Here is a 24,777-nt window from a genome sequence, read left to right on the forward strand (position 1 = left end):
ATTGCCAGGCCAGACTTAGAAGGACTAGAATTCACCCAACTGCTCTGGGGAGTGGTAGTGGCATTGGTGTGTGCAGAGGTGGTTGGCCTTTGGAAACCAAACGGTCTAGGCCTGGGGAGGGAGGCCTCTTGTTGGATTGTAGGAAGGGCAGGCTACCTGGTAAGTGGGGTGGGGTGGTCTGTAGAGGGGCAAGGAGGAGAGGAGAGGCAGTTCAGAGAATCTGACAAGATTCAGCTAGGCTTGAAGAGCAGCTACTTGCCAAGTGCCAGACCCAACTCCATGCCACTTTAGAGACACCCCCCACCCCCAGGTGAAAGGGTTGCTCCCTTTTCTCCCTCAGTTTGCACAACTGAGTTGCAAACCCTCATCTGTGCCAGGTCTGGGCTAGGGGCTGGAATCACAGTAATAAAGACACATCCCTGCCCTGTAGAGGTTAACCAACAATAGAGGTGAATTATGATGTGTATGGGTGGGTGGGGGTTGCAATTGTGCAGGAAGAGGGTGTTCTGGACATGCCAGACCCAGTGAGCTATGTGCAGCAACCTAGAGGTGGGGGGAGGCGAGCTGTGGTCTTGGTTGTGGGAATGAATGATAATAAGGAAGTCGCTGAACCAGAGCCAGAATCATGAGCCTGTCTTGGGGAGTTTGTGGGATGGCCAGGTGGGGACAGCCAATAGGCAGGCAGATGCAGGGAGCCGGGGAGTGAAATATTAAAGTTATCTAGTGGTAGGGCTGGGAGCCCTAGCAGATGCCAGAGCCTAGTGCAGTGGTTCTCAACCAGAGATCATCACCCCCCAGGGAACACTGGCAATCTCTGGAGACACTTTTGGGGATGAGACAAATTAGGGGATGATACTGCTATCCAGTGGGTAGAGGGCAAGGATGCAACTAATGCTTCCTTGTACAATGCTTCCTACAACAGAGAAATGTCAATAGTGCTTAGATCGAGAAGTCCCTGGCCTGGTGCAAAGGTTCTAAACTTTGCGGTCACGATTCCTTTATAGCCTTAAAAACTGAAGACCTCTAAAGAGCTTTTGCTTATGTAGCCTCTCAGGATATTCCACCGCACACACAAGAGAGAACAACAATGAAGTACTGTGAAAATAGTTTTGACTTTGTGAACCCCCTGAGGAGGTCTCCTGAACCAGCAGGAAGCCTAGAACCACAGGTTGAGAATCTCTGGCCTGGTGCTTAAGATCAAGCGGAGTTTGAACTACAGCTCAGCAGTTTACTACCTGGGGCAAAATGAATTAACGTTTCCAGTCCTCAGCTTGACCCATTGATGCCCATAGGGGACAGTGATATTTATCTGTTGCCTAACGCTACTATTTACCGTGCAATAAAGCACTTAAACAGGGCCAACTATCATTAGTTATCATTGCCATAACGGCAGCAAATACACTGAGCCTGAGGCTGACTTGCCTTCAACACTTTTGTCTAGAGAATAAATCTAGTTCAGGCAGGGAAGCGGCCCTCAGGCCTGGGTGGTGACCTTTTTTTTTTTGCATTAGGTGGCCCGCAGGCCTGGGTGGTGACCTTTTTTTGCATTAGGTTTTGATGGACGGGAAGAGTAGTGCAATGAAAGAAGGGCATTCTGGTCAGGATAAAAAAAACTCTCAGGGTAGGGGCCACGGTCCCCAGCAGAGCACGGGACCGAGAAAGCCTGGAACCTTTGCGCCCCTAAGTACTCCCCAAAATGTCCTCGTTCATATCGGGGACCTCTGCCTCCACCTTTCCACACAACCTTTTGCCCCGACTCAACATGGCGTTAGAATCCTACAAGACACCTTTGTCTTTATTAGTTCCCAACTGGAGGTTTTACCCCGCCTATTGGCCGCAGAGGTCACCGCCCACTCAGTCCCGATGCCCGCCTAGCCACTCCACGCGTCCGAGCGCGGGGTCCCTTTCCAAGATGGCAGTAGACCCCCGGCTATTTGGGGGGCTCTGTTTCCGTTTCCGGGACCAGAATCCGGAAGTGGCAGTTGAGGGGCCTCTTCCTATCTCCAGCTGCGGTGGTTGGGAGAGGAGGGCGAACGGTGATGGCGGCGGTCGCAGCGAATGTAGCGGCTGCGGCCGAGGACCAAGAGCCACAACACGAAGCGGTGCCGGGCCTGGAGAGCCAGTGGCTCCAGATCGAGAATAAGGAGAGTGGGCGAGATCGTCCGTTGCGGGCCGGGGAAAGCTGGTGAGGCAGGGCTGCAAGCGGAGCCTCCGCAGAAGGGACGGTGGGGGGCGTTGGCGGCGGTGGGGGACGTGGCGAGTACTTGCCATGGGGGCGGGGAAGTGCCTGAGAGTGGATCGCCTTGTCTGGGAAAGAGGCGGGGCCTGCACGGTGGCGCCTGAGGCCTGAGAACCGGAGAGGGTTTGTTGTGGGGAGGCAGGGGAGGGGCCTGAGAGGAAACGGCCGTGGGTGTGGAGCCGGGCCTGCGAGGTGGAACTCGGAACCTGGGAAGGGGGCGGTGTTGGCGGCGGGGCCTTGGGGGGTGTGGTCTCCATGGCTTAAAGTAGCTTCTGGCGGCTGGGGCGGCGTGCGGTTTTTTGGCGGCGTCTGAGAGTTAGGCAGAGCGGGTGACGTCAGGCGGGAGAGCGGAATCCAAACCTTAGGGCTGTGGGCGGGGGGGGCCGGGGGGGGAAGAAAGTCGGAGCCTGCGCGGTGAGGGAGCTGGCGCCTGGGAACGAGGCTTGTGACGTGGGCCGAGGGGCGTGTCCTGAGGCCGAGGAAAGACTGCAGAGGGGAGGTGGTGCCTGTGAAGCAGAAAATGGCGCCTGCGAATGAGCAAAGTTTGTGACGCGGCGAGGTTTTTGCCTCTGGCCGAGGCCCTCTTCCCAGGACGGGAGAAAGTGCAGGTGATTGGCACGGGAGGGGCCTTCGATGTTACATTTGTTTTCTGTCTTAGTACTGTCTTGTTTTTGTAATCCGGAGAAATAGCTATTTAGAAAAATGTGCGTATCTTGATAAATCGGTTTGTTTTACTGATTTCTTGGCTTACCAGTGCATGTAATGTACTGTTTCTGGGTTTAATTTCTTGCTCGCCGAGTTGCATCTCATTTGTTAAATTGTGAAATACGTAAGACCTAAAACGGTTGCAGAAAGCGTTTACGTAGCCCAGATTGATGGACATTCTGTAAAAGTAAACGGCCTGTGGTCCTAAAAAATTTCAAGGTCGTGAAAGACAAAGGATGAAGAACTGTTCCAGATTGAAGGAATTAATGGGATTTAAAGAGTCATGATAACTAAATGCAAAGTGTGATCCTGGATTGGTTCCCGGAGCAGAAAAAATAAATTACTCAGAAATCAGGGGTTTTTTTCCCCATAAAATTAATTTTCTCTTTTTTACTGTAAAAGATGTTAATGGGAAAATTGGCGAAATTTGACTGAGGTTTGCAGATTAGCTATTAGTACTGATCATTTCTTGCTTTGGATGACTGTATTGTGGTTATGAAAGGGAGTATTTTTTTTTTTTTAAGGGCATACGTATCGAAATATTTAAACCATCGTGTAAGCCGTTTACTCGCAAAGGCTGGGAAAAAAACTAGTGTATGTAAAGATGTATTTAAAGAAACAATGATTGGGCAAATGGTGAAAATGTTACATTTGGGGAATCTGGATGAAGGGCATATGGGAATTCTCTATAAAAACTGTTTTTGCATTTTTTTTCCTCAAGTCTGTTTCAAAGTAAAAAAAAAAAAAGAATAATAAAACAAAAATTTGTGAATTCACTATTCAGATTAAGATTCAGACCGTTACCTTAAGAAATCCTGTGCCCTTCCCAGATGAAAATCCCCCTTCCTGTGTGCCACAGGAAACTATTACCGTGAATTTTTAAATTTGTCAACGTTTTCCACTTCTGTATGCACTCCTAAATCGTATTTGTGGTCTGAGCTTTTATTTTAGGAGGATATATATGAAATCGTACTGGATGCGTACCTTGTGCCCTTCGCATCATATCAGGTGGTATATGGTATCCACATGACGTCATTGGTGACGTTAGCCTTGATCATTCGGTGAAGGTGGTATCTGCCTTGTTTGTTCGCTGTGAAGGAACTATTTTTCTCTTTCCGTACACAGTAATTCTTTTAAAAACCTATTTATGCCCATCTATTCCTCAAAAACGTTTCAGTAGCTTCCCCTCTCCTGCAGTGTAAATGCAGAAATTCTTACAGTGACTTGCAGCGAGGCTGGTCCCCAGCTCTGATTGCTTTTCTGATTTCGCTTCTGATTCCTGCCCCCCACCCCCTCACTCTCTCCATCCGGCCATATTGGATATTCCTCAAACATAGCAAGCATGGTCACACCTGAGGGTTTTTCTAAGTGAGGTTTGCTCATTTTGCAGAGTTCTTTAATCACAGTGCTAGTGAATGTATATCCCTGTTGCTGGAGAGTACAGAGACAAGTTGAGATTCCCCAAATAGAGAATACGAAATCTTTTTTTTCTTAACCCTTACGCTATAGCTCTCCAGCAAGCAAAAGCCTCATTTCATCCTGAGAATAAACAGTAACTGGAATGTTTTTTATAGTTCATTTGGATGTGTTCAGAAAGGCGTGGGGACTTTGGTTCCTGCTGCATCCTGCCTTTACAGCTTCCTTCTGACAGTACCCTTTAAATTCCACACCCCCCCCCCATGTGTGGGTTTCCTTTTGGGGTGTTGAAAGTGTTTTGGAACTAGGTAGAGGTGTGGCTGGACAATAGTGTGTATGTACTAAATGCCACTAAACTGATCACTTGAAAATGGTTAATTTTATGTGGATTTTAAAAATTACATCCTGTCCATAAAAAAAAAATTACCCCCCACCAAATGGTGGTTCAGTATTGAAGCCAGTTTATCTCTGCTATTGTGGCTGATATCATGAAGCATTTTTCCTTAACTCCATTTTTTAAATGTTTATCTATTTAGGTAAGAGCAAAGCATCTCAAAGTTCTTTAATGTGCCGTTCATTTTACAGAGATTTGCTGTAGTGGTCAGGAAATTTATGTGTAAAGCATTTCAGAGTCATGGAATAATCCCCAAATCATATATCTAATACCATTATTAATATTTTGTGCCGTTTTGTCAGCTGGCAGATCTGGGCAAGGGCAATTAATTAATTTGGCTATCTGAACCGATTTGATTTCTCCATAGAAACTTATATTCTAAGAGTAAATTCAAATTTATGATAGTATAGCTTCCTTGGCAAATTCCAACTTTTCTTTTTGAGGATGAACCACCTGCAAACATAATTAAATCAGGGAGAGCTGAGAGTCTCTAGAAGGTCTGTGCAGGGTGTGGGTAGTCTAACAGTTAAGCAGGCAAGGAATGGGCTCTTTGTTCAGGTAAAGGAAGGAGTGTGGCTGGGTTGAGTGTTGCGGAATGGATAGTGATGTGTGAAGGGCAAGTAATAGTGTTCTGTTAGAGGTTAAGGACTTAGCCTAGAAATGTTGAGGGTTTTCTGTCAATGGACAAGTCTGCACGGCCCAAGGGACCATTAAGTTTAATGAAGACCCTCGAACTAGATCAGTGCTTCTTCACGCGTTTGGTTGGTGATTGCTGCTGTAGCTCTTAAACAATGTGGCTGTGCCTTGACTTCTGGAGCTAATGAAAGACTGAAATAAACAATAGGCCTCTGGTAATTCCCTTTTCATTGAGTCCGTGCCTCTAGTACTTGTTCAGACTTTTCATGAACCAGGGGGAAAGGGTTTGGGCATTTACAATCCTGGAGTGGCGAATCTTTTGGTAGACACTTACTGTACCAGTCTTTGTTGCTTGAACAGGAGTATGCTTTTTAGCTTGAAAAGTATGCAGTTATCAAAAGATAGGTATATTAGCGTGCCTAACTATAATTAACATAATTATAAGCTAGGAAGATATATTTTTCTTTTTTTTTTTAATTTTTTTTTTTAACGTTTATTTATTTTTTTTGGGACAGAGAGAGACAGAGCATGAACGGGGGAGGGGCAGAGAGAGAGGGAGACACAGAATCAGAAACAGGCTCCAGGCTCTGAGCCATCAGCCCAGAGCCCGACGCGGGCCTCGAACCCACGGACCGGGAGATCGTGACCTGGCTGAAGTCGGACGCTTAACCGACTGCGCCACCCAGGCGCCCCGAAGATATATTTTTCGATTTGTCGTTTTTAAAAATACTCTTTGCTGAAGAGGACACTTATCATCATGAGCACTGAGTCGTATAGAATTGTTGAATCACCGTATTGTACACCTGAAACTTATATAATGCTGTATGTTAACTACACTAGAATTAAAATAACAAACTTAATAAAATTTAAAAAATACTAAGTTTGGAAAATGAAAGAACTTTTATAAAAATGTTAGGGTCATTGAAACTTGGAGAATTTTAATTAAACCTAATTATACCTGTTGTCATTCCTTTCATAGGGCAAAGGAGCAAATCTTTGTGTTATGTCCCAGAGACAGTTTAGCCATAAAAGAACATTTTAACAACATTATTATTCTGAATTTGGCAAAGACAAATCAAGAATAGTTGTTAGAAAAGAAAAGATATAAATTGAAGTGAGGACAAAAAAAATACTTAGAGTCAACTTTGTAAAAACTGCAGTGATGAGTAACAAAGATTATTAGAAGCTTAACGTTTTTTTAAGTAAGGGATCTCTTCTAAAAATGAGCTAAAGTATTTTTTAAATGAGTTAAGAGAATGTCAGAATACACCAAGAGTTAATAATTTGGTGATACAAAAGGAACTTCTAATCTGGGCATAAAATAATGTCATTTTACAGGGGTGCCTGGGTGGCTCAGTCAGTTAAGCACCTGACTCTTGGTTTCAGCTCAGGTCATGATCTCACGGTTCATACATAAGTTTGAGCCCCGCATCGGGGTCTGCGTTGCCATTGCAGAGCCTGCGTGGGAGTCTCTGCCCCTCCCCCCCAGGATAGATAAAATAAAAGTTTTAATTTAAAAAAAATGTCATTTTACAGAAAAGGCCCAAATTCTAATTTTTCTCCTTTGGTATGTCATTCATGTAACAGCGTGTGGTTAAAGGATTAATTTATATGCCATTATGTACATCTATTTAGGCTTGCACAGACACATAAATAATAAACTTAGAACAACGTAGTATTACATTTCCCATCTGCATAAGAAAGCTTTTAATAAACAAGTAGGAAATCCTCTCTTAATTTATATCCATATTTTTTGAGAGAGAGCACAAGCAGGGGAGAGGGAGGGGGAGAGAGAGAATCTTAAGCAGGCTCCATGCTCAGGGCAAAGCCCGACTTTGGGTTCCATCTCACAACCCAGAGATTGCCACCTGAGCCGAAATCAAGAGTCTGACGCTTCACCGACGGAGCCACCCAGGCGTCCCTCTCTGTGTAATTATTGTATCTAGTGTAATTAACCTGTTAGGTAAATTGCTGTCTTAACCAAAATGACTAATTTCCTTTTCTCCAGACACGAGAAAACCAGAGGACAGAAAATATTGTTTCGTAACTAAATTTTTTCCCATAAGCATCTATTTCATAATCACTTCAAAAAATTTGAGGAAACACAAATAAATGTGACTTTAGCAAGATGGGTTGTATTTCTAGATACTAGCAGCAAGAAATTAGAGAATTGAAATTTCCAACACGTATAGCATCCTCCTGAATCCACTACCTAGGGGTGAATATAACATTGTGGGTACCTTCCCATCAGACAGTGGCAACTCTGTCATGACTGCCATCTGGGCTGACAGATTATGAGGCATCCCAGTTTCAGAGATGTTAAACATTTGTAAAGTGTCCTTGAATTGAAGAAGCGAGATAGTCTTATTTTGTTAAAATTGGCATAAAGCTTCGGTCTTCTGTGAAACCTTTAGAAATCCAGGATGTCGTCAGGTATGGGGGTTTTGCTTACCACTGCAGAGTGATTTTTTTTTAATAGAAGTATAGTTGAAACACAGTGTTATGTTAGTTTCAGGTGTATGCACAGAGCGATTTTAATGTTAATTCTCCTTAAAGAGCTCTTAAAGAACAGTCAAGATCCCTTTGCATGGATCTTTTCCAAAGAAATTAACCTCATAGACCGTCTGTGGAGGCAGTGAAAGCCGCGGGGGTTGGGGGGCGGCGGGTTTACAGGTGTGAGTGGTGGAGGGGTAGGGCCAGTGATGGGGTATTCCAGAATAGCAGTGGGAGGTTTGTGGCATGAGCCACTGGGGCGGGGGTGGGGGGTGCGCGTTCCTGGCATGAGTGAGATGTGCAGGTCTGTGGGGGTCGGTGTAGCAAAAACAATGAAATCGCACAGAAACGTGTGCCTGTTCAGGTGACTTGTGACTATTGCAAGGTTTTGCTAGCCCTCCATTTTCCCACCTCCCTCATCCTTTCATAAGCGCAGGAAAGTTGCCATTTTAAAGAATCCCGTGTATAGGGTTAAATTGGTGGAAAACGAATCAATACAGTGTTAGATGTTTTGCATCAATTTTGTAATATTTTAAAAAGTGCCTATTTGAGACAGCCTTTTTATGTGTCAAAAATCCCATAGCAGCGTGGGTTTGTGGGTGAGCGTGGGACCAGGGTTGTGTGTCCGTGTATGTAAGCTTTGAGGTCCAAGCCCTGGGGTCGGAACAGTTAACTGCTAAACATTCAGTTAGCATTTACTCTAGGTTGTCTTTTCCAGACTTGAGAATCGCTCATGACATTTTACACAGGCAGGCTTCAGCAGTCCTAAATGTTTATCATAGGTGTAGTGATAACAACAGTTTCTCTTTTAAAAAGAGAGCTGGGCCAGCTGTACACTTACCACAATTTTTAAAAAAGGACGAGCTAGTCACTATAAGCTTAGAAATCTATTACAGGGGTTCCTGGGTGGCTCGGTCAGTTAAGTACCTGACTTTGGCTCAGGTCATGATCTTGCAGTTTGTGAGTTCAAGCCCCACTTCGGACTCTACTGTCAGTGCTGCGCCCGCTTTGGATCCACTGTTCCCCCCTCTCTCTGCCCCTCCCCTGCTTGTGCACTCGCTCTCGCTCTCTCTCTCAAAAATAAATAAACATTAAAACAAAGAAATCTGTTATAAAGCCAAAATAAATCCTAAACACAAAAATGGTGAAAAATGGTGATATGTAGTTTTTGAAGGAAAACCTGATTCTTTTAGCAGTTTACATTCTTCTTAATTTCTGAGCAGGTTTCCAGAATTTAGTGATTATTTCTTATCCTCTGTTTATCTGTCCTTTACAAACACTCCACACTTAATGAATGGTTAAAGCCTTATAAAATTAGCTGTAAATAACATAATTTTCAGCCTAATTATTCTATAATAAAACCTCATATTTCCTGGCACTGAGTATGGATTTGTAGTTTGTTTTGGGTTTTGCCCTTTTCTGTTTTTTTTTTTTTTAATTAATTAATTTATTTATTTATTTATTTTTGCCCTTTTCTGTTTTTAATGGAATCTTTTAGTATCCTAAGCAGGTAGGTAATCCATCCAAATCTGGGTTTCACTGAATAAATTTTGCTTCTAATTATTTTTATATGATGGTGAAACTTTTATCTTCCATGTTGAATTCTGGGAGGAATTTCCTTTTTCTGTTGATAGAATCAACACACGACGTATCAGTTGTAGGTGTACGTGAAACTTGGCATCTTGACTTCCGGTGTGTTGATCTTTCTGGTCTAATATCCATGGGACCTGGTACCGCTAAGCCCGGGTAAACGTGCATCACTCGTGTTCCGTGTCTTGTGCAGGTTCCTCGTGGAGCAGCACTGGTACAAGCAGTGGGAAGTGTATGTGCAGGGAGGAGACAAGGACTCCACCGCCTTCCCTGGCTGCATCAATAATGCTGACCTCTTTGAAGGTACCAGGCCCCTCCCTCTTCCCTCCCCCCTGCAGCCCAGCCCTGGGCTGGGAAACAAGAGTTTCTTGTCCCCTCCGTCCCTGCCAATAATCAGAAAGCTCTCCGTTCAAGGGACGTCATTGGTGAGATGGCCAGAGTGACTTACCACTTTCCTTCCCTGATTCTTCCTTTGCTGCCTCCCCCTGACACCCCTCCCCCTGCAGACCAGGTAAACTGGCGCCTCAAGAGGGGACTAGTGGAAAGTGAGGACTATGTGCTGCTCCCAGCGGCTGCTTGGCATTGCCTGGTCAACTGGTATGGTCTAGAGCATGGCCAGCCCCCCATTGAACGCAAGGTACGGCGGATGGGGAGATGCTCGGGAGATTCTTGGGGGTCAGGGTAGGAGAAAGTCCTTGTAGACCCAAGAGGGGTCTAGACCCGTGTGTGTGTGCGCGCGCGCGCGCGCTGTGTGGATACACCTTGTCTGCACTCCTCTGCCCTCAGGTATCTCGGTGTGTCCCGAGTGTGCACTCCTCTGTTGGGCGCGCTCCTCCCATCTCCGAGGTCACCCTGCCTGTGTCTGTGTGTGTGTGCTGTGTGGGGACACCTGTGTCTGCACCTTTCCACCTTCCAGGTCGTGGAGCTGCTCGGCGTCCAGAAGATCGAGGTGTATCCACTAGAACTGCTGCTTGTCCAGCACAGTGATATGGACACACCTTACACGGCTCAATTCAGCCATACAGATTCCGTTGGTGAGTCTGAGGGCTGCGGCGTGAGTGGGCGTGCCCACAGGTCAGGGATCTAAGAATGCGTGGGGTTTGGCTGTGACAGACTGAGAAGGCATTGGTCAGACTTCAGAGGACCAAGAAGGTATCCGTCAAGTTGGGCAGAGGCCCTGAGCGAGTGCCCTGGAGTCCTCAGGGTATGCGAGCCGCGTCCCAGTGACTTAGATGGTACGCCAGACGATACTGGCTGGGGGTCTCAAGTCCTGAGTGTGGATCAGTCATTTGGAGACCCCTCGAGGACACAAGGTATTGACCGAGTGTGCAGGGTCTGTGAGGAGGAGTCAGGGTGTGGTGCTGAGATGGGTCATTCGGGGTTCCAGGAAGACCTCGAACGTGCTCCATTACCCTCCACAGACCTAGTTTTGCGCACCGCCCGAGAGCAATTTCTGGTGAATCCCCAGGAAGAGACAAGGCTGTGGATCAAGAACACGGAGGGCTCTTTTGAGAGGTTGTGCAACACCCGCGTCACGCTGCTCGAGGCTGCCCTCCAGACTGGGCAGGTAAGGGTGGGGAGGGCCTTTCTGCTCACCGGCAGTGCTCGGGTTGGGGCAAGTGAGGGCTCGGTGCCCGCAGACCCTCCGTGAAGGCCTGTCCTGCTTTTCTTTCTCTTTCTCAACCCAGTTGATCATCATGGAGACCCGAAACAAGGACGGCACTTGGCCCAGTGCCCAGCAACAGGCCGTGTAAGCCCAGCGGGGGGTCTGGCCCGGGGTGGGGTCCCACGGCAGGTAGAATGGCTGAGCTCATGAGCCCATTTCACCTGCACGTCACTGGCCCTTGGCTGATAAGAGATTCTCACCCACCCCAGGAACACTGCATTGGAGGAGGATGAAGAATTCCAGGGCCAGCCAGGCATCTGTGGTCTCACCAACCTGGGCAACACGTGCTTCATGAACTCGGCCCTGCAGGTTGGGCGATTAGGCCTGTGTCTGGCAGAGCCACAGGGGTGGGCTGCAAGTGACCAGGATTTGGCGGGGGCCGGGGGGCGGGGGGGGGGGGCAGGCTGCAGGGCAACGGGTCAGGTTGCAAGCTGGGGCCCCACAAGTCTGACTTGACGTGCCCACAGTCCTCCCCCGAGCATTAGTACCCTCTCCCTCCGCTGGCCCCTACTTTGGTCCCTCCTTTGTCGCCATATTCTTCCCTCCCTTGAAATGCTGCTACCTTCTCTTCCCCACCTCCCTGGCCCTTCTCTCTCCTTCCTCCTCTCTTCCTTCTCTCTGTCTCCACCGTGGTCGCTCCTCCCTCCTTTCCTCTGCCTCCTTCTCCCGGGCCCTGTGTCCTACAGTGCCTCAGCAACGTGCCGCAGCTCACCGACTACTTCCTCAAAAACCGCTACCTGGAGGAACTCAACTTCTGCAACCCATTGGGCATGAAGGGGGAGATCGCAGAGGCCTACGCAGACCTGGTGAAGCAGGCCTGGTCCGGCCACCACCGGTCCATCGTGCCCCATGTGTTCAAGGTGTGACTCGGCCCCAGGCTGCCCCTGCCCGCCCCCCCAACCCCCGCTCCTGACTCCCTCTCGCTCTGACGGCCCTGCCCCATCTTCTCAGACCAAGGTCGGCCACTTCGCGTCCCAGTTTCTGGGCTACCAGCAGCACGACTCACAGGAGCTGCTGTCATTCCTCCTGGATGGGCTGCATGAGGACCTCAATCGTGTCAAGAAGAAGGAATATGTGGAGCTGTGCGACGCGGCTGGCCGGCCAGATCAGGTAGGCAGTCGTCAGAGACCCCCATCCTGAGAGCCCCGTTAAAACCTCCAGGGCCTCTGCTTCAGGGATTCTCTGGCCTCCCTGGGGTATCCCACCCCCCGCCTGACCACCTCTCCAAGCCCAGTCCCAGCCTTGGCTCCAGCCCAGAGTTAAATAAGGCTATATAAGCCGCAGCCTGACTGGGCACAGCCTCCAGATGGCTCTAGCTGTAACTCTGTCTCTGGACTTCGCCATGGCGCTAACCTTGACCTCACCCGCATGCACATCCACCCCAAACTATGGTTTCCCCTGCCCCGGGCAAGCCTTGCCACCCTCCATGACACTGTCAACAGGAGGTGGCTCAGGAGGCCTGGCAGAACCACAAACGGCGGAACGATTCTGTGATTGTGGACACCTTCCACGGTCTCTTCAAGTCCACGCTGGTGTGCCCCGATTGTGGCAATGTGTCTGTGACCTTCGACCCCTTCTGCTACCTCAGTGTTCCTCTGCCTGTCAGCCACAAGAGGGTCATGGAGGTCTTCTTTGTCTCCATGGACCCTCGCCGCAAGCCAGAGCAGGTACGGGGTAACGGTGACGCGGGGACATAACGGGCCGAGTAGCCAGTTTGTTTGATGACCCCGCCACACCTTGACGCTGCCCTCACTAACTCCCCACACGCCCTTCTGCTCTTCCGTGGGTGCCGTTTCTCCCTCAGCACCGGCTCGTGGTCCCCAAGAAAGGCAAGATCTCGGATCTGTGTGTGGCTCTGGCCAAACACACCGGCGTGTCGCCAGAAAGGGTGAGGCTCTGCAGGCGCAGGGAGGGTGGGATTTAGGGGCAGGGAGGTGAGGGCCTGGGATGACCTTGTCGGCTGCCCGGCCTCCTGTCTGCATTTCCATTCCCAGATGATGGTGGCCGATGTCTTCAGTCACCGTTTCTATAAGATCTACCAGCTGGAGGAGTCTCTGAGCAGCATCTTGGACCGAGATGATATCTTCATGTGAGTGAGGGCACCAGGGGAGCTAGGGGTTCCCCAGGAATCTCCTCTTTAACCAACTTCCCTGTCCCCCATTGGCCTGACTTGCAGGGCACCTGCCTTGTGCAGGGCTTTGGCCACGTGCTTTAGCAGGCCGGGAGGCTTGGGCCGTCAGCAGGGTGAACGACAGGTCCTTATCCGGGTTGTTCTTGGGTATTTTCTTCCTTGTGATGCGATGGAGGTTCCTGTTTTCTTCGTTATTCTGTGTTCTGTTCAGCAGTCACTGAGTAGTACCTCACGCTTGATCTGCGTTTGTTACACTGCAGTCACATTGCGGTCCTCGGAAGCCACAAGTGATGCTTGAAACAGGGAGCACCTAAGACACTTTCTGAGCATAAGAGCACTCAGAACAAATCTGAAATCTCTGGGTCACTGAAATAGAAAGGGGGTCAGGAGTAGAAAAGGTCTTTTTTAACCAAGGAGTGTTTGCCAACAAAAGAAAACGGTTTTAGATCCCTTCGTTACTAAAATTTTGTTAGCCTCCTCAGCACTTTCATAACGCCAGAGTGCTTTATAAACCGTCTCACCAACAAAGTGCTGTGTCATCTGACAGTTTGTAAAGCACAAAACACTGGGTGGCTCTTTAAAAAATATTTTCAGGCTATTAGGGGTGAGTGGTGGGAGCACTTGGGGCAGAGTCCCCAGGCCCCTGTTTTTTTTTTTTTTTAATGTTTATTTTTGAGAGAGAGCGAGCACACACGAATGCAGGGGAGGGGCAGAGAGAGAGGGAGACACAGAAGCTGAAACAGGCTCCAGGCTCCAAGCTGTCAGCCCAGAGCCTGCCGCAGGGCTCGAACCCACGAACCGTGAGGTCATGACCTGGGCTGAAGTCAGACGCTCAACCACCTGAGCCACACCCAGGCACCCCCACGGGCCCCTCTTGAGAGTCCTGATCAGGTGTGGCCTCATGTTCACCCCCCGACAGATACGAGGTGTCGGGCAGGTCTGCTATTGGTGACAACTCGAGAGAGGACGTGGTGCTCCCCATCTACCTGCGGGAGCGCACGCCAGCCCGGGATTACAACAACTCCTACTACGGCCTGATGCTCTTCGGGCACCCACTCCTGGTGTCGGTGCCCCGTGACCGCCTCTCCTGGGATGCCCTGTATCACATCCTGCTGTACCGCCTCTCGTGAGTCTGCCTTTTGGGGGGCAGGGGGAAGGTGGGGTCTGAACTCAGAACCGGGTGTTGAGCTGTTCAGAGTTGCCAGCCCCTTGCCACTTGCAGGAGACAGCTAAGTTTAACGTGGCCAGAGAGCAACTCTTAGGTTTTTTTCTTTTCCTCTTCGTGTAAACCTCTGGCTCTGCCACAGTCTCTCCTGGGTGTTCGAGATAACGGGGGTCAACAAAATGGACAAAATACACACAATTTTGGTACTTCATTACTCTCTCCTTGGAGAGGCGTGGTGATTTGTGTCCTCACTGGTAGATTTCCATTGTGCCTAAAATCTAGAGTCCTTAGGCAGGCAACCACCTTGTCGAGCCGCCTCTTCGGGCGTTTCTGTATCCTCTCCTGAGCCCATCTGGGCTCGCCACGAACAACTGCTTGTGTGTGGGCCTGCCGGTGGTTTCCCATCATAAGCGAAGTGGAATCCTGGGCCCTGGCCTGCCTGCCTTCGTGCCCTTCCTCCAGAGTCTCCTCTGCTCTCTTGGCAGGCGCTACGTGACCAGACCCAGCTCGGATGACGAAGACGACGGGGACGAGAAAGGTGAGGAAGAGGCAGGAGACAGGATCGACAAGGGTAAGGGTCTGTACAGGCCGGGCACGAGGCAGGGTCAGTGGCTGGGGGGTCTGGGGTATTTCCGTCTGGATGCGCCTTACCGCTCCGGCACCCGGGCTCACACGGACCCGTCTGCTGCCCTACCCCGTCCTGGCAGATATGGAGGACAAGGACAGCATCCCCAAGCCCGGACGCGTGGCTGGGGGCAGCTCCCAGGAGTCCGGGCCGGAGCAGGCAGGGCCTAGCTCTGGAGTGGCAGGCGGGAGCCGCGCCCCTGTGGACAACTCCCCTGGACCATCTCACTGGCCCCAGAGGGCACGGCGCAAGCACTTGTTCACCCTGCAGACGGTGAACTCCAACGGGACCAGCGACCGCTCAACCTTCAACGAGGATACCCATGGTGTCTCCTTCAGCTGTGAGCCAGGGTGGGGGATGCGGGAGGGGGTTTCCTTGGCAGCAGGGCCCATGACCACCTCCCCTCGCCCCCAGCCCAGCCGTACATCGCCATCGACTGGGAGCCAGAGATGAAGAAGCGTTACTATGACGAGGTGGAGGCCGAGGTAAACGAGATCCCAGGGGTGGGAGGGACCACTTTCCGCTTGCGTCCCCGCAACCCTTCACACCCACGCCTCCCTCCCCCAAATTCCTCCAAGTCGTGACCACAGAGCTCCCAGGGCCTCAGAGTCCATGCCCTTAGCCACGGGCACGTGTCTTCCACCTCCCGTCCCCTTCACCCGTCGCCCGCTCCCCTGGCCCAGGGCTACGTGAAGCACGACTGCGTGGGGTACGTGCTGAAGAAGGCGCCGGTGCGGCTGCAGGAGTGCATTGAGCTGTTCACCACCGTGGAGACTCTGGAGAAGGAAAACCCCTGGTGAGCGGCCAGAACGGGGCCTCTGGGGACGTAGTAGGGGGGTGTGACCTGCCCAGATGCCTCCTGCCTGTAAATGTTCATCCTTCGCCCCTCACTCCGGCCCTCCTGCCACTCTGACCCCCAATACCCAGGCTTAGTCGCACGTCAGAGCCTTTGCCTGGCTGTTCCTTCTCCCGGGAGGGAGTGCTCTCCCCCCAGTTATAGCTGCGGGACCTGACCCCTTCACTTTGCTCAGGTCTCCGACCGAATGTCAGTTCATCAGAGATCTCTTACTACCCTGTTAGGAGCCAGGCCCCCCAGCCCGTGCCTCTGCCCCCCACCCCGCTCCCTCCCCACTCTGTTTCTGCCTAGGCCAGCATCACTTTCTTTGCGGTTCCATAACACCGCCTGACGTCATATCCTAGATCCCCTTTTGTGTCATGATTTGTCTTCTCCGTTGGAGTAGACCCTCGAGAATGAAGACTTTTGATCTTAAGTTTTTGCTGTGTGTCTATTCTCACGATCATAATGGTGTGGGGGGTGCAGGAGGCACTCAGTAGATCCTTGGAGAATAAGCAAACAAAACATAAAGGGACAACCAAAAAGATGAAGCCAGTCTCAAACATTAGAGGGGCATCTCCGTGGAGCAGGAAGGGAACAGAAATACAAAGTAGCGGCCAAAGGACTCAGCAGCAGGCTGTCAGCAGACACCTGGCGAGTGAGCGAATGGGTGACTCGGAGAAGTTAGAGGGACACAGGCTCTAGAATGAGACGAACGTCCCACAGACCAGAAACCAAATAAAAGCGCACACTAGCGTAAGAGCCCGACGAATGACAGGATTGTATGATGTGAAGACGGCAGGCTAGAGTGACGGGCGGGCCGGAAGGAAGGGCCAGGCAGCATCTCTGTGGACCAGACGTGGCCTGTGGGGGCCACGCGGTACAAAAAGTATGCAGTAGGTGCTCATTTAGCGTGTGTGTGCACGCGCGTGCGCGCACGTGCCTACTTGTGCTCTTGTGTTTGTAGGTACTGTCCCACCTGCAAGCGGCACCAGCTGGCCACCAAGAAGCTGGACCTGTGGATGCTGCCTGAGACTCTGATTATCCACCTGAAGCGCTTCTCTTACACCAAGTTCTCCCGCGAGAAGCTGGATACCCTTGTGGAGTTTCCCATCCGGTCTGGGCTGGGGCCTTGGCCTGGGCAGGAAGGCTTAGGGGGGAGGCACAGGGAGAGGGGAAGAGGCGTTCTGGGAGTGACCCTGTCCTCCCCCACAGGGACCTGGACTTCTCCGAGTTTGTCATCAAGCCGCAGAACGAGTCGGCTCCGGAGCTGTACAAATACGATCTCATCGCGGTTTCCAACCATTACGGGGGCCTGCGTGACGGACACTGTATGTGCGGGGCTGTGGCAGGGCTTGCCTGGGGTCGGGGGGCAGGATGTCCGCAGCGTGCGACTAAGATAAGTGAGCAGGGGTGGGCGGTGGACCCGGGAAGCTCTTCGGGGAGGCAGGGCAGGTGCGGACGGCGCCCCTCTCTTACAGACACGACGTTTGCCTGCAACAAGGACAGCGGCCAGTGGCACTACTTTGACGACAACAGCGTGTCGCCCGTAACCGAGAATCAGATCGAGGTGTGCCCTCCCTCCTCCTTCCCTCCTCGCTCCTCCCCCGCCCCCCCACCACGCCCCGGGTCCCTGCCGACACCTGTCCTCTCCCCACAGTCCAAGGCAGCCTATGTCCTCTTCTACCAACGCCAGGATGTGGCACGTCGCCAGCAGCCCCAGCCCGGCTTACATGACCCCCCAGCGTCCCCTGCCTGCGGTTCCCCACGCAACTCTGAGTTCATGGATGTAAACTGAGGGGCCCCCGGCCCCGCCACAGGGAAGGAAGCCATCTCTGCTCTCTTCCTTCCCGCCCACGCCCCCCAGCCCCATGTTAGGTGCCCCGTGCCAGGTGTCGCAGGCTTTAGTCGTGGCTGCTGTTCTCCTGTGCCGCTATATTGCTCTCTCCCGGGGAAGAAGAGGTGGTGTCTCGCCCCGGCCGTGTTTCCCCCGCCTGTGTTTGCCCCTTAGAGCAGTAACCTTCCCTTCTATTCTCTATTTATGGTTGTCCCCTTCCCTCCGTCCTCCACCTGGGGTGTTTCGAGGGGGTGGTGGTGGGGTGCACCTGAACACAGAGTGTATTTTCTTATCGAGACCCTGTACCTTCTGCCGTGTATATATAAAGTGCCAGTGTGTTCCGTGGCAATGTGCTTTTCTTGCTGCGTACCAAGTGCCAGCCGGGTGTCTGTGTGCTGACGCGTGCTCGCTGGGTGCGGGGGGTGTGACGAGTGATGCTCTGACCGCGTGTCGCGCACGACTTTGGGGGAGTTTTCGGCACCATCTGGACGCCACGCACGATTCCCAGCACCAGCCGCACGCCCAGTGTTTCCCAGGGCGTTTCACACACTGACTCACAGTCCTCACACCGGATTCGGGGCGGGCGGGGCTTGTCGGCTCCGGTTTCAGATGGGGAAACTGAGGCACAGCTCGAGTCATCGTTCAGGCTGTCAGGAATTGGCACGCGTGGTTAGTCACGCTGGTGTTGGTCCCTGGAGGGGGGCGTTTGACCTCTCTGGATGCGAGACCGAAATCTCTGGACGCGGCCTGTGGGAAAGGCGCACCTAGAACACATGGGCATCCGTTTGGGCCAGTGTGTGCTTTTGGACACAGAGATACTGACCAGACCGCAGACCCTCCCCAGCAGTGTCTTCCGAGAACCACAGAGGTGGCACACCTGACCCAGATCAGCTAACCCAAACGTGCCTTGTCTCTGTTGTCCCTCCACTCAGCCTCCCCGCGCCCCACCATGACCGCAGCTCCCCCACCAGGCAGGGGCCCTCCGGCCGCACCCAAAGAGGGACGTGGAACACCGTGCCCCAGAATGGGAGCAGCATGGCGTGTCTGGGGAGACAGATACCTCTTAAACATGGGACGCCCCCCACCTGGCCCCTCCCCCCTCAGGCGCCCGCCATCTCCTCTAAGAACCGGCTCCTCTACTCTAAGGAGCAGCTGTGGACTGGGCTGTGGGGTGGGGCGGTGTGGACGGATGTGTGGTATGTGGACTTAAACAAAAGCCCCAAGCCCTTCACACCAAGGGAGGGACCTGCACGGGTGCCGCTCAATGGACCATTCCCACAGTAACCGCCTCAACACCCGCCCTGGCAAGGGTCGCTCGGCATTACCACCCGCAGACCTCCCAGTTGCGCTGTCGACACCAGCGAGAATCAAGGTAGTCGCTGTGAGGAACCCGACTCGACCTGACTTAGGCAAAAACAAATAACTAGTTCTGGGTATGACCGGATACGGGAACTCAAAAATGTTGTCCTTTAATCCTCACGGACACCGTGTGATTTGAACACGATGACCCCGTTTTGCAGATGGGGAAGCAGGCATAAAGACCTGGCTCAGAATGGGCTTTCCGTACTGGAAGACGTCCTTACCTATGCATAATCAGTCCTGGACAAAGCCCTCCTAAAGTGAATCCGTTTCAAATAATTTCCCAGATTTAACCAAAACTGTCTTGAAACGACACCATGCATAAGAATCAGGAAGAAGTGAGGGGTGCCTGGGTGGCTCAGGTGGTTGGGCATCCTGCCCCACCCCTGCTCATGCTCGCTCTCTCTCTCTCTCTCTCTCAAAAAAAGATAAACTTTAAAAAAAAAATTAAAAAAACGAATTCTCAGGGGTCAGGGGCGCCTGGGTGGCTCAGTTGGTAGGGCATGTGACTCTTGATGCTGGGGTTGTGAGTTCAAGCCCCAAGATGGGCATAGAGCTTAAATAAATAGAACATATAATGGATAGAAGTTAAAGTGTCCCTGGAATCCTCTGTTTTCCAGAGCTCTGACATGGTTTGTTCTGTCAATTCTGCTTGGGGTATGTGTGTGTGTGTGTGTTGATGTATATGGTTTATAGTATACATGTTTAACATAGCAAAGTCTACCCTCAAGTGATGGATCCCACTTTGCATTTAATATAAGAACTTTTCCATAGTGTGTCCATTTCTCCCTGCTCAGCCTTTATGTTGTTACCGCGCATTTTACTTTTGCATGTGTTATACACCCCAAGATGCATTGTGTTTTTTTTTTCTTTAAGCAGTCAGTTGCCTTCAAGAGACTTAAATAAGGGTGCCTGGCTGGCTCAGCCGGTAGAGCATGCGACTCTTAATCTCAGGGTTGTGAGTTCAAGTCCCACGTTGGGCATGGAGCCTACTTAAAATTGAAAACAAAAAGATTTAAATAACAAGAAAAGGAGTTGAATATATTTACCATGCCAACTTACCATAGTTCGTTTAGTTTAAGAGAGAGAGAGAGAGAAAGAGAGAGAGAGCAGGGGAGGGGCAGAAAGAGACAGGGAGAGAGAGAGAATCCCAAGCAGGTTCCACACTGTCAGCGCAGAGCCTGATGCAGGGCTTGATGTCACAAACCGTGACATCATGACCTGAGCCGAAATCAAGAGTGGGACGCTCACCTAACTGACTGAGCCACCCAGGCGCCCCTCACCTTATTTTTTTGAAACAGGTTTTCGTGGGTATAGAATTCTAGGTACAGTTTCTAGTTCTTTCAGTACTTTAAAGACCTTACTCCGCTGTCTGCCATCTTTTTCCTTGTGCCTGTGTACCTAGCGTGTCCTTTTTGCCCCTGGCTGCTTTGAAGATTTTCTCTTTAGCCCTGGTTTGGAGCAGTTTGATTATGATGGGCCTTAGCGTAGTTTCTTCACGTTTCTTGTTTTTGGGTTTCCTTTTTTTTTTTTTTTTTTTTTAAATTTTTTTTTTTCAACGTTTATTTATTTTTGGGACAGAGAGAGACAGAGCATGAACAGGGGAGGGGCAGAGAGAGAGGGAGACACAGAATCGGAAACAGGCCCCAGGCTCCGAGCCATCAGCCCAGAGCCCGACGCGGGGCTCGAACTCACAGACCGCGAGATCGTGACCTGGCTGAAGTCGGACGCTTAACCGACTGCGCCACCCAGGCGCCCCTCTTGTGTTTGGGTTTCTTTGAGATCCTTGGATCTCTGGATTTCTAGTGCCTGTCAAATCTGGAAACATTTTGGCCAGTATTTCTTCAAATGTTTTTTTCTGAAGTTCCCTTCTCTCTTCTCTTTCACTGATGCAATTTTCATTAAAAATTTTTTTTTAATGTTTGTTTATTTTTGAGAGAGAGAGACAGAGCATAAGTGGGGGAAGGGCAGAGAGGGAGGGAGACACAGAATCCGAAGCAGGCTCCAGGCTCTGAGCTGTCAACACAGAGCCCGACACAGGGCTCGAACTCATGAACCCTGAGATCATGACCTGAGCCGAAGTTGGATGCTTTTTTCTTTCCCTTTTTCATATAGAAAATCTTATGTATGTATGTATGTAACCTCTCTGCCTGATGTGGGGCTTGAACTCATGACCCTAAGATCAAGAGTTGCGTGCTCTACCCAGTGAGCCAGCCAAGGCACACCCATGTGTCTCATTTTCGGTGGTTTCTATTGCTGTGCCTTCGAGGTGATTAATATTTTCTTCTGCAATGCCTAATGTGCTGTTAATCCCATCTAGTGTATTTTTCTTTTTTTTTTAATTGTTAACGTTTATTTTATTTTTGAGAGAGAGAGAGAGAGAGAGAGAGAGAGAGAGAGAACACAAGCAGGGAAGGGGCAGAGAGAGAGGGAGACACAGAATCCAAAACAGGCTCCAGGCTCTGGGCTATCAGCACAGAGCCCGATGCGGGGCTCGAACTCACAACCGGTGAGCTCATGACCTGAGCCAAAGTCGGACACTTAACCGACTGAGCCACCCAGGCGCCCCAATTTTTCAACCAGGGCATTGTACCTGCTCAGTTTGGGTCTTTTTTATATCCTCAGTGTATCTGTTTAACTTTTTGAACATATGACTACAGTCATACTAATAACCATTAATGACTTTCTCTGCTGATTTATCAGGGCCAGTTCTAAGTCGGTTTTGATTAGTTGAGGATTGTCCTTACAATGGGTCTTTCCCTGCAAAGACATTTCTGGTAATCTTTGGTTGGATCATAGGCATTGTGAATTTTATCTCACTAGTTGCTGGATATTTTCATCTTCCTTTAACTCTCCTGCAGCTTTGTTCTGGAATGCATCTGATTTTCTTAGTCTCACGTCTTGCTTTTATGGCCTCTTATGCAGTTCCCAAGACGTGTTTGTTCTAGACGTGTTTGTTCCATTCCCCACCACTGAGTCCTCTAGCCCATGACCTGTGCGTTATGAGTGTTTCCAGCCTTGCTGGTTGGATTAGCCACTGTTCCCCACCCTGGGTGAATGCCAGGCACTGTTCCCTCTAATAACCCTTTCGGATGGCCCCTTCCCCCATCTCGGGCAGTTTCCACACGCACATGTGCTCTGACTGATACTTCGCTGACTGTTCGAAGAGAACCCTCCTCTCTGGTACTCTGGCCTATGGACTCTAGCCATCCTGGTCTCCACGGACTCTGTGCTCTGGCTCCTCAAGTCGAGGGGTCTGCTGGGCTCTGTCTGGGTTCCCCTCCCTAAGCTGAGGACAATCCCTCCAGGCAGTAAGCTGAGAAATTCGTAGGGCACAGCTCATTCGTTTCCTGCTTCTTAGGGATCACTGTCCTTCATTTCCTGAGGTCCAGTATTTTGAAAACTATTTCTGATTCTATTGTCGTTTGGGACAGGAAAGTAAGTCTTGTCCCTGTGGCTCCATCATGGCTGGAAGCAGAAGTACTTTTCCTCGACTTTGTTAAATCGACTTAGCTCTTTTTTTTTTTTTTTCTCACTTCTTGAGATGAGGTTTAGCCCATTAATTATTCCAACTTTGCGTCTTGATATATTTGTAATCTTAGGTACTAAAAGATGGAAACACGGATTGTAAAAACCTCATATACACTGAATTATTATTTTTAACACTGTTGGATTCTTCAAATTCTTTAAATCCGAAAGAAAAAGTGATACATTCATGAAATGCTTATATATATATATTATATATATTTTTTATATATATTATATATATTTATTATATATATTTATATATACACACACATATATGTGTGTATATATATATTTTATGTATATATATGTGTGTGTGTGTGTGTGTATATATATATATATATATAATTGTGTGATTATAATACATCGTAGTCTTTGTATTGAAAAAAGTTTCCTTGGGGCGCTTGGGTGGCTCAGTTGATTAAGGGTCCAACTCTTGATTTCGGCTCAGGTCATGATCTCAAAACAAATAAATAAACATGAAGAAAAAAAAAGTTTCTTTAACAACTGGACAAAAATGGATATAAACATGACTTTATCTGTATAGATCTATATCTATCATCTATCTATGTTTATTTATTTTGAGAGAGAGAGAGAAAGAGCGTGAGCGAGAGAGGGGCAGAGAGAGACAGGGAGAGTGAGAATTCCAAGCAGACTCTCTGCTGTCCGTGCAGAGCCCGATTCGGGGCTCGATCTCACAAACCATGAGATCATGACCTGAGCTGAAACCAAGAGTCAGGTGCTTAATCGACTGAGCCACCCAGGTGCCCTGGAAACCAGGGTTTTAAGGGACCATCCTCCCCCCTCTCCCCCATAGAAGATCCACGTCCTAATCTCTGAGCAGCTCTAGAATCCTGATTCCTTCCATTCTAGATGCTAACAAAAGTTTGGTTTGGGTTTGTTCTAGCAGATACTCACTAAGGGACTTCTCTCCTTCCCTCCCTCCCTCAGCCAGTAGGCTTTTCTGTGCCCGGTTGGAAGTGGGGAAGGGGTAGAGCGGATCTATCCGCCTTCCAAAAGGAGACCATGCTGAAAGCAGCAGGTTTTGGATCCATTTGGAAACACTGCTGCCTTTTCCCAAGCTCCTGCCCTTGGCTTTCAGTCAACCCTTTGTTTTTGCAACGTATGAATAGGGCTGTGAGTTTCAGTGAAGTTAGCATGTGTTTCAAAATAAAATATGCTTTTGGATCTATCCTGGAAACAAAAAAAACCCTTTAATAATTATTAAAAACTGTACTGTTCTGTCACGAAAACAATCAGGTAGATGGGAATTCAGAAATTCCAAATACATTCTCACTTGCCATCGTGGTAACGCTATGGAATGTGGTGTTATTGTTGCCATACGAACAGATGCCCTTGCCCAAGGTCATGTAACAAGCAGTATCTTTTAGCCAGGTCTTCTCTTGGAAGCCCCAACTCTTTCTACTACTCTATTCCTTCTAACGTGCTAAAACGCAATTTTATTTGTTTAAAGAGAAAGAAAGCATTTTCAGTTCTCCTACTGATTTTGTTCGTGCGTAAGCTCAAAAAACAGGGAAATGTAGTCCTATGACATTTTTTTAGCGTTTATTTATGTATTTTTGAGAGAGAGCACAAGCAGAGGAGGCGCAGAAAGGGAGGGAGACACAGAATCCAAAGCAGGCCCCAGGCTCCGAGCTGTCAGCACAGAGCCCGACGCGGGGCTCGAACTCACGGACTGTGAGATCGTGACCTGAACTGAAGTCGGACACTTAAGCGACTGAGCCACCCAGGCGCCCCTAGTTCATTATGATAGATCATCTCATTTCCTAGCTTTCCCTCTTTGCACCCTGCCATGGTGGGATTAATGCCATTTTAGTCTGTGACAGGCTCTTCATCACAGGATGGTTGAGGGAGGGATGTCTCTGGGATGGCTACGCGCTCAGCGGTTCTGCAATGAGGTTTGAAAACAAGCAGCTTAGGGGCGCCTGGGTGGCTCAGTCGGTTAAAAGCGTCCGACTTCGGCTCAGGTCACGATCTCACGGCTCGTGAGTTCGAGCCCCGCGTCGGGCTCTGTGCTGACAGCTCGGAGCCTGGAGCCTGCTTCGGACCCTGTGTCTCCCTCTCTCTCTGCGCCCCTCCCCCACTTGCATTCTGTCTCTGTCCCTCAAAAATGAATAAACGTTTAAAAAAAAAAAAAGAA

General features: G+C 49.9%; 1 protein-coding gene and 1 non-coding gene across 3 annotated transcripts; both read left to right on the forward strand.

Annotated features, from left to right (window-relative positions):
- The first annotated feature begins 1,886 nt into the window (after positions 1-1,886).
- Positions 1,887-18,077, forward strand: USP11 (ubiquitin specific peptidase 11). 2 transcript variants are annotated; one of them, XM_040469075.1, is made up of 21 exons: positions 1,887-2,185; positions 9,667-9,776; positions 9,980-10,110; positions 10,390-10,507; positions 10,895-11,040; positions 11,162-11,223; positions 11,349-11,448; positions 11,826-11,999; positions 12,091-12,249; positions 12,582-12,806; positions 12,944-13,027; positions 13,134-13,228; positions 14,190-14,396; positions 14,921-14,973; positions 15,143-15,400; positions 15,475-15,545; positions 15,744-15,856; positions 16,863-17,012; positions 17,111-17,226; positions 17,377-17,465; positions 17,556-18,077. In XM_040469075.1, exons 1-21 carry the CDS (start codon positions 2,040-2,042, stop codon positions 17,691-17,693), a joined length of 2,745 nt encoding a protein of 914 aa, XP_040325009.1. In that variant the 5' UTR covers positions 1,887-2,039; the 3' UTR covers positions 17,694-18,077. The 2 variants fall into 2 exon arrangements, with proteins under 2 accessions (XP_040325009.1, XP_040325010.1); XM_040469076.1 differs by having other exon boundaries at positions 1,888-2,185; positions 15,143-15,385.
- A 1,924-nt stretch (positions 18,078-20,001) lies between these two features.
- Positions 20,002-20,074, forward strand: TRNAK-CUU (transfer RNA lysine (anticodon CUU)). Its single transcript has one exon. It is a non-coding gene; the product is annotated as a tRNA-Lys (tRNA).
- Positions 20,075-24,777: the final 4,703 nt, after the last annotated feature.

This window comes from Herpailurus yagouaroundi, unplaced genomic scaffold (genome assembly GCF_014898765.1).
Source record: "Herpailurus yagouaroundi ecotype Mexico unplaced genomic scaffold, PumYag 67793, whole genome shotgun sequence".
Taxonomy (NCBI): Eukaryota; Metazoa; Chordata; class Mammalia; order Carnivora; family Felidae; genus Herpailurus; species Herpailurus yagouaroundi.

Bases quoted from the DNA above. Each gene is read 5' to 3' on its own strand.
- USP11 (XM_040469075.1), top strand. From the start codon at position 2,040: ATGGCGGCGGTCGCAGCGAATGTAGCGGCTGCGGCCGAGGACCAAGAG. The intron at 10,111-10,389 runs GTACGGCGGATG...TCCACCTTCCAG, and splicing joins AGCCCCCCATTGAACGCAAG to GTCGTGGAGCTGCTCGGCGT. The intron at 15,401-15,474 runs GTGAGCCAGGGT...CCTCGCCCCCAG, and splicing joins CCATGGTGTCTCCTTCAGCT to CCCAGCCGTACATCGCCATC.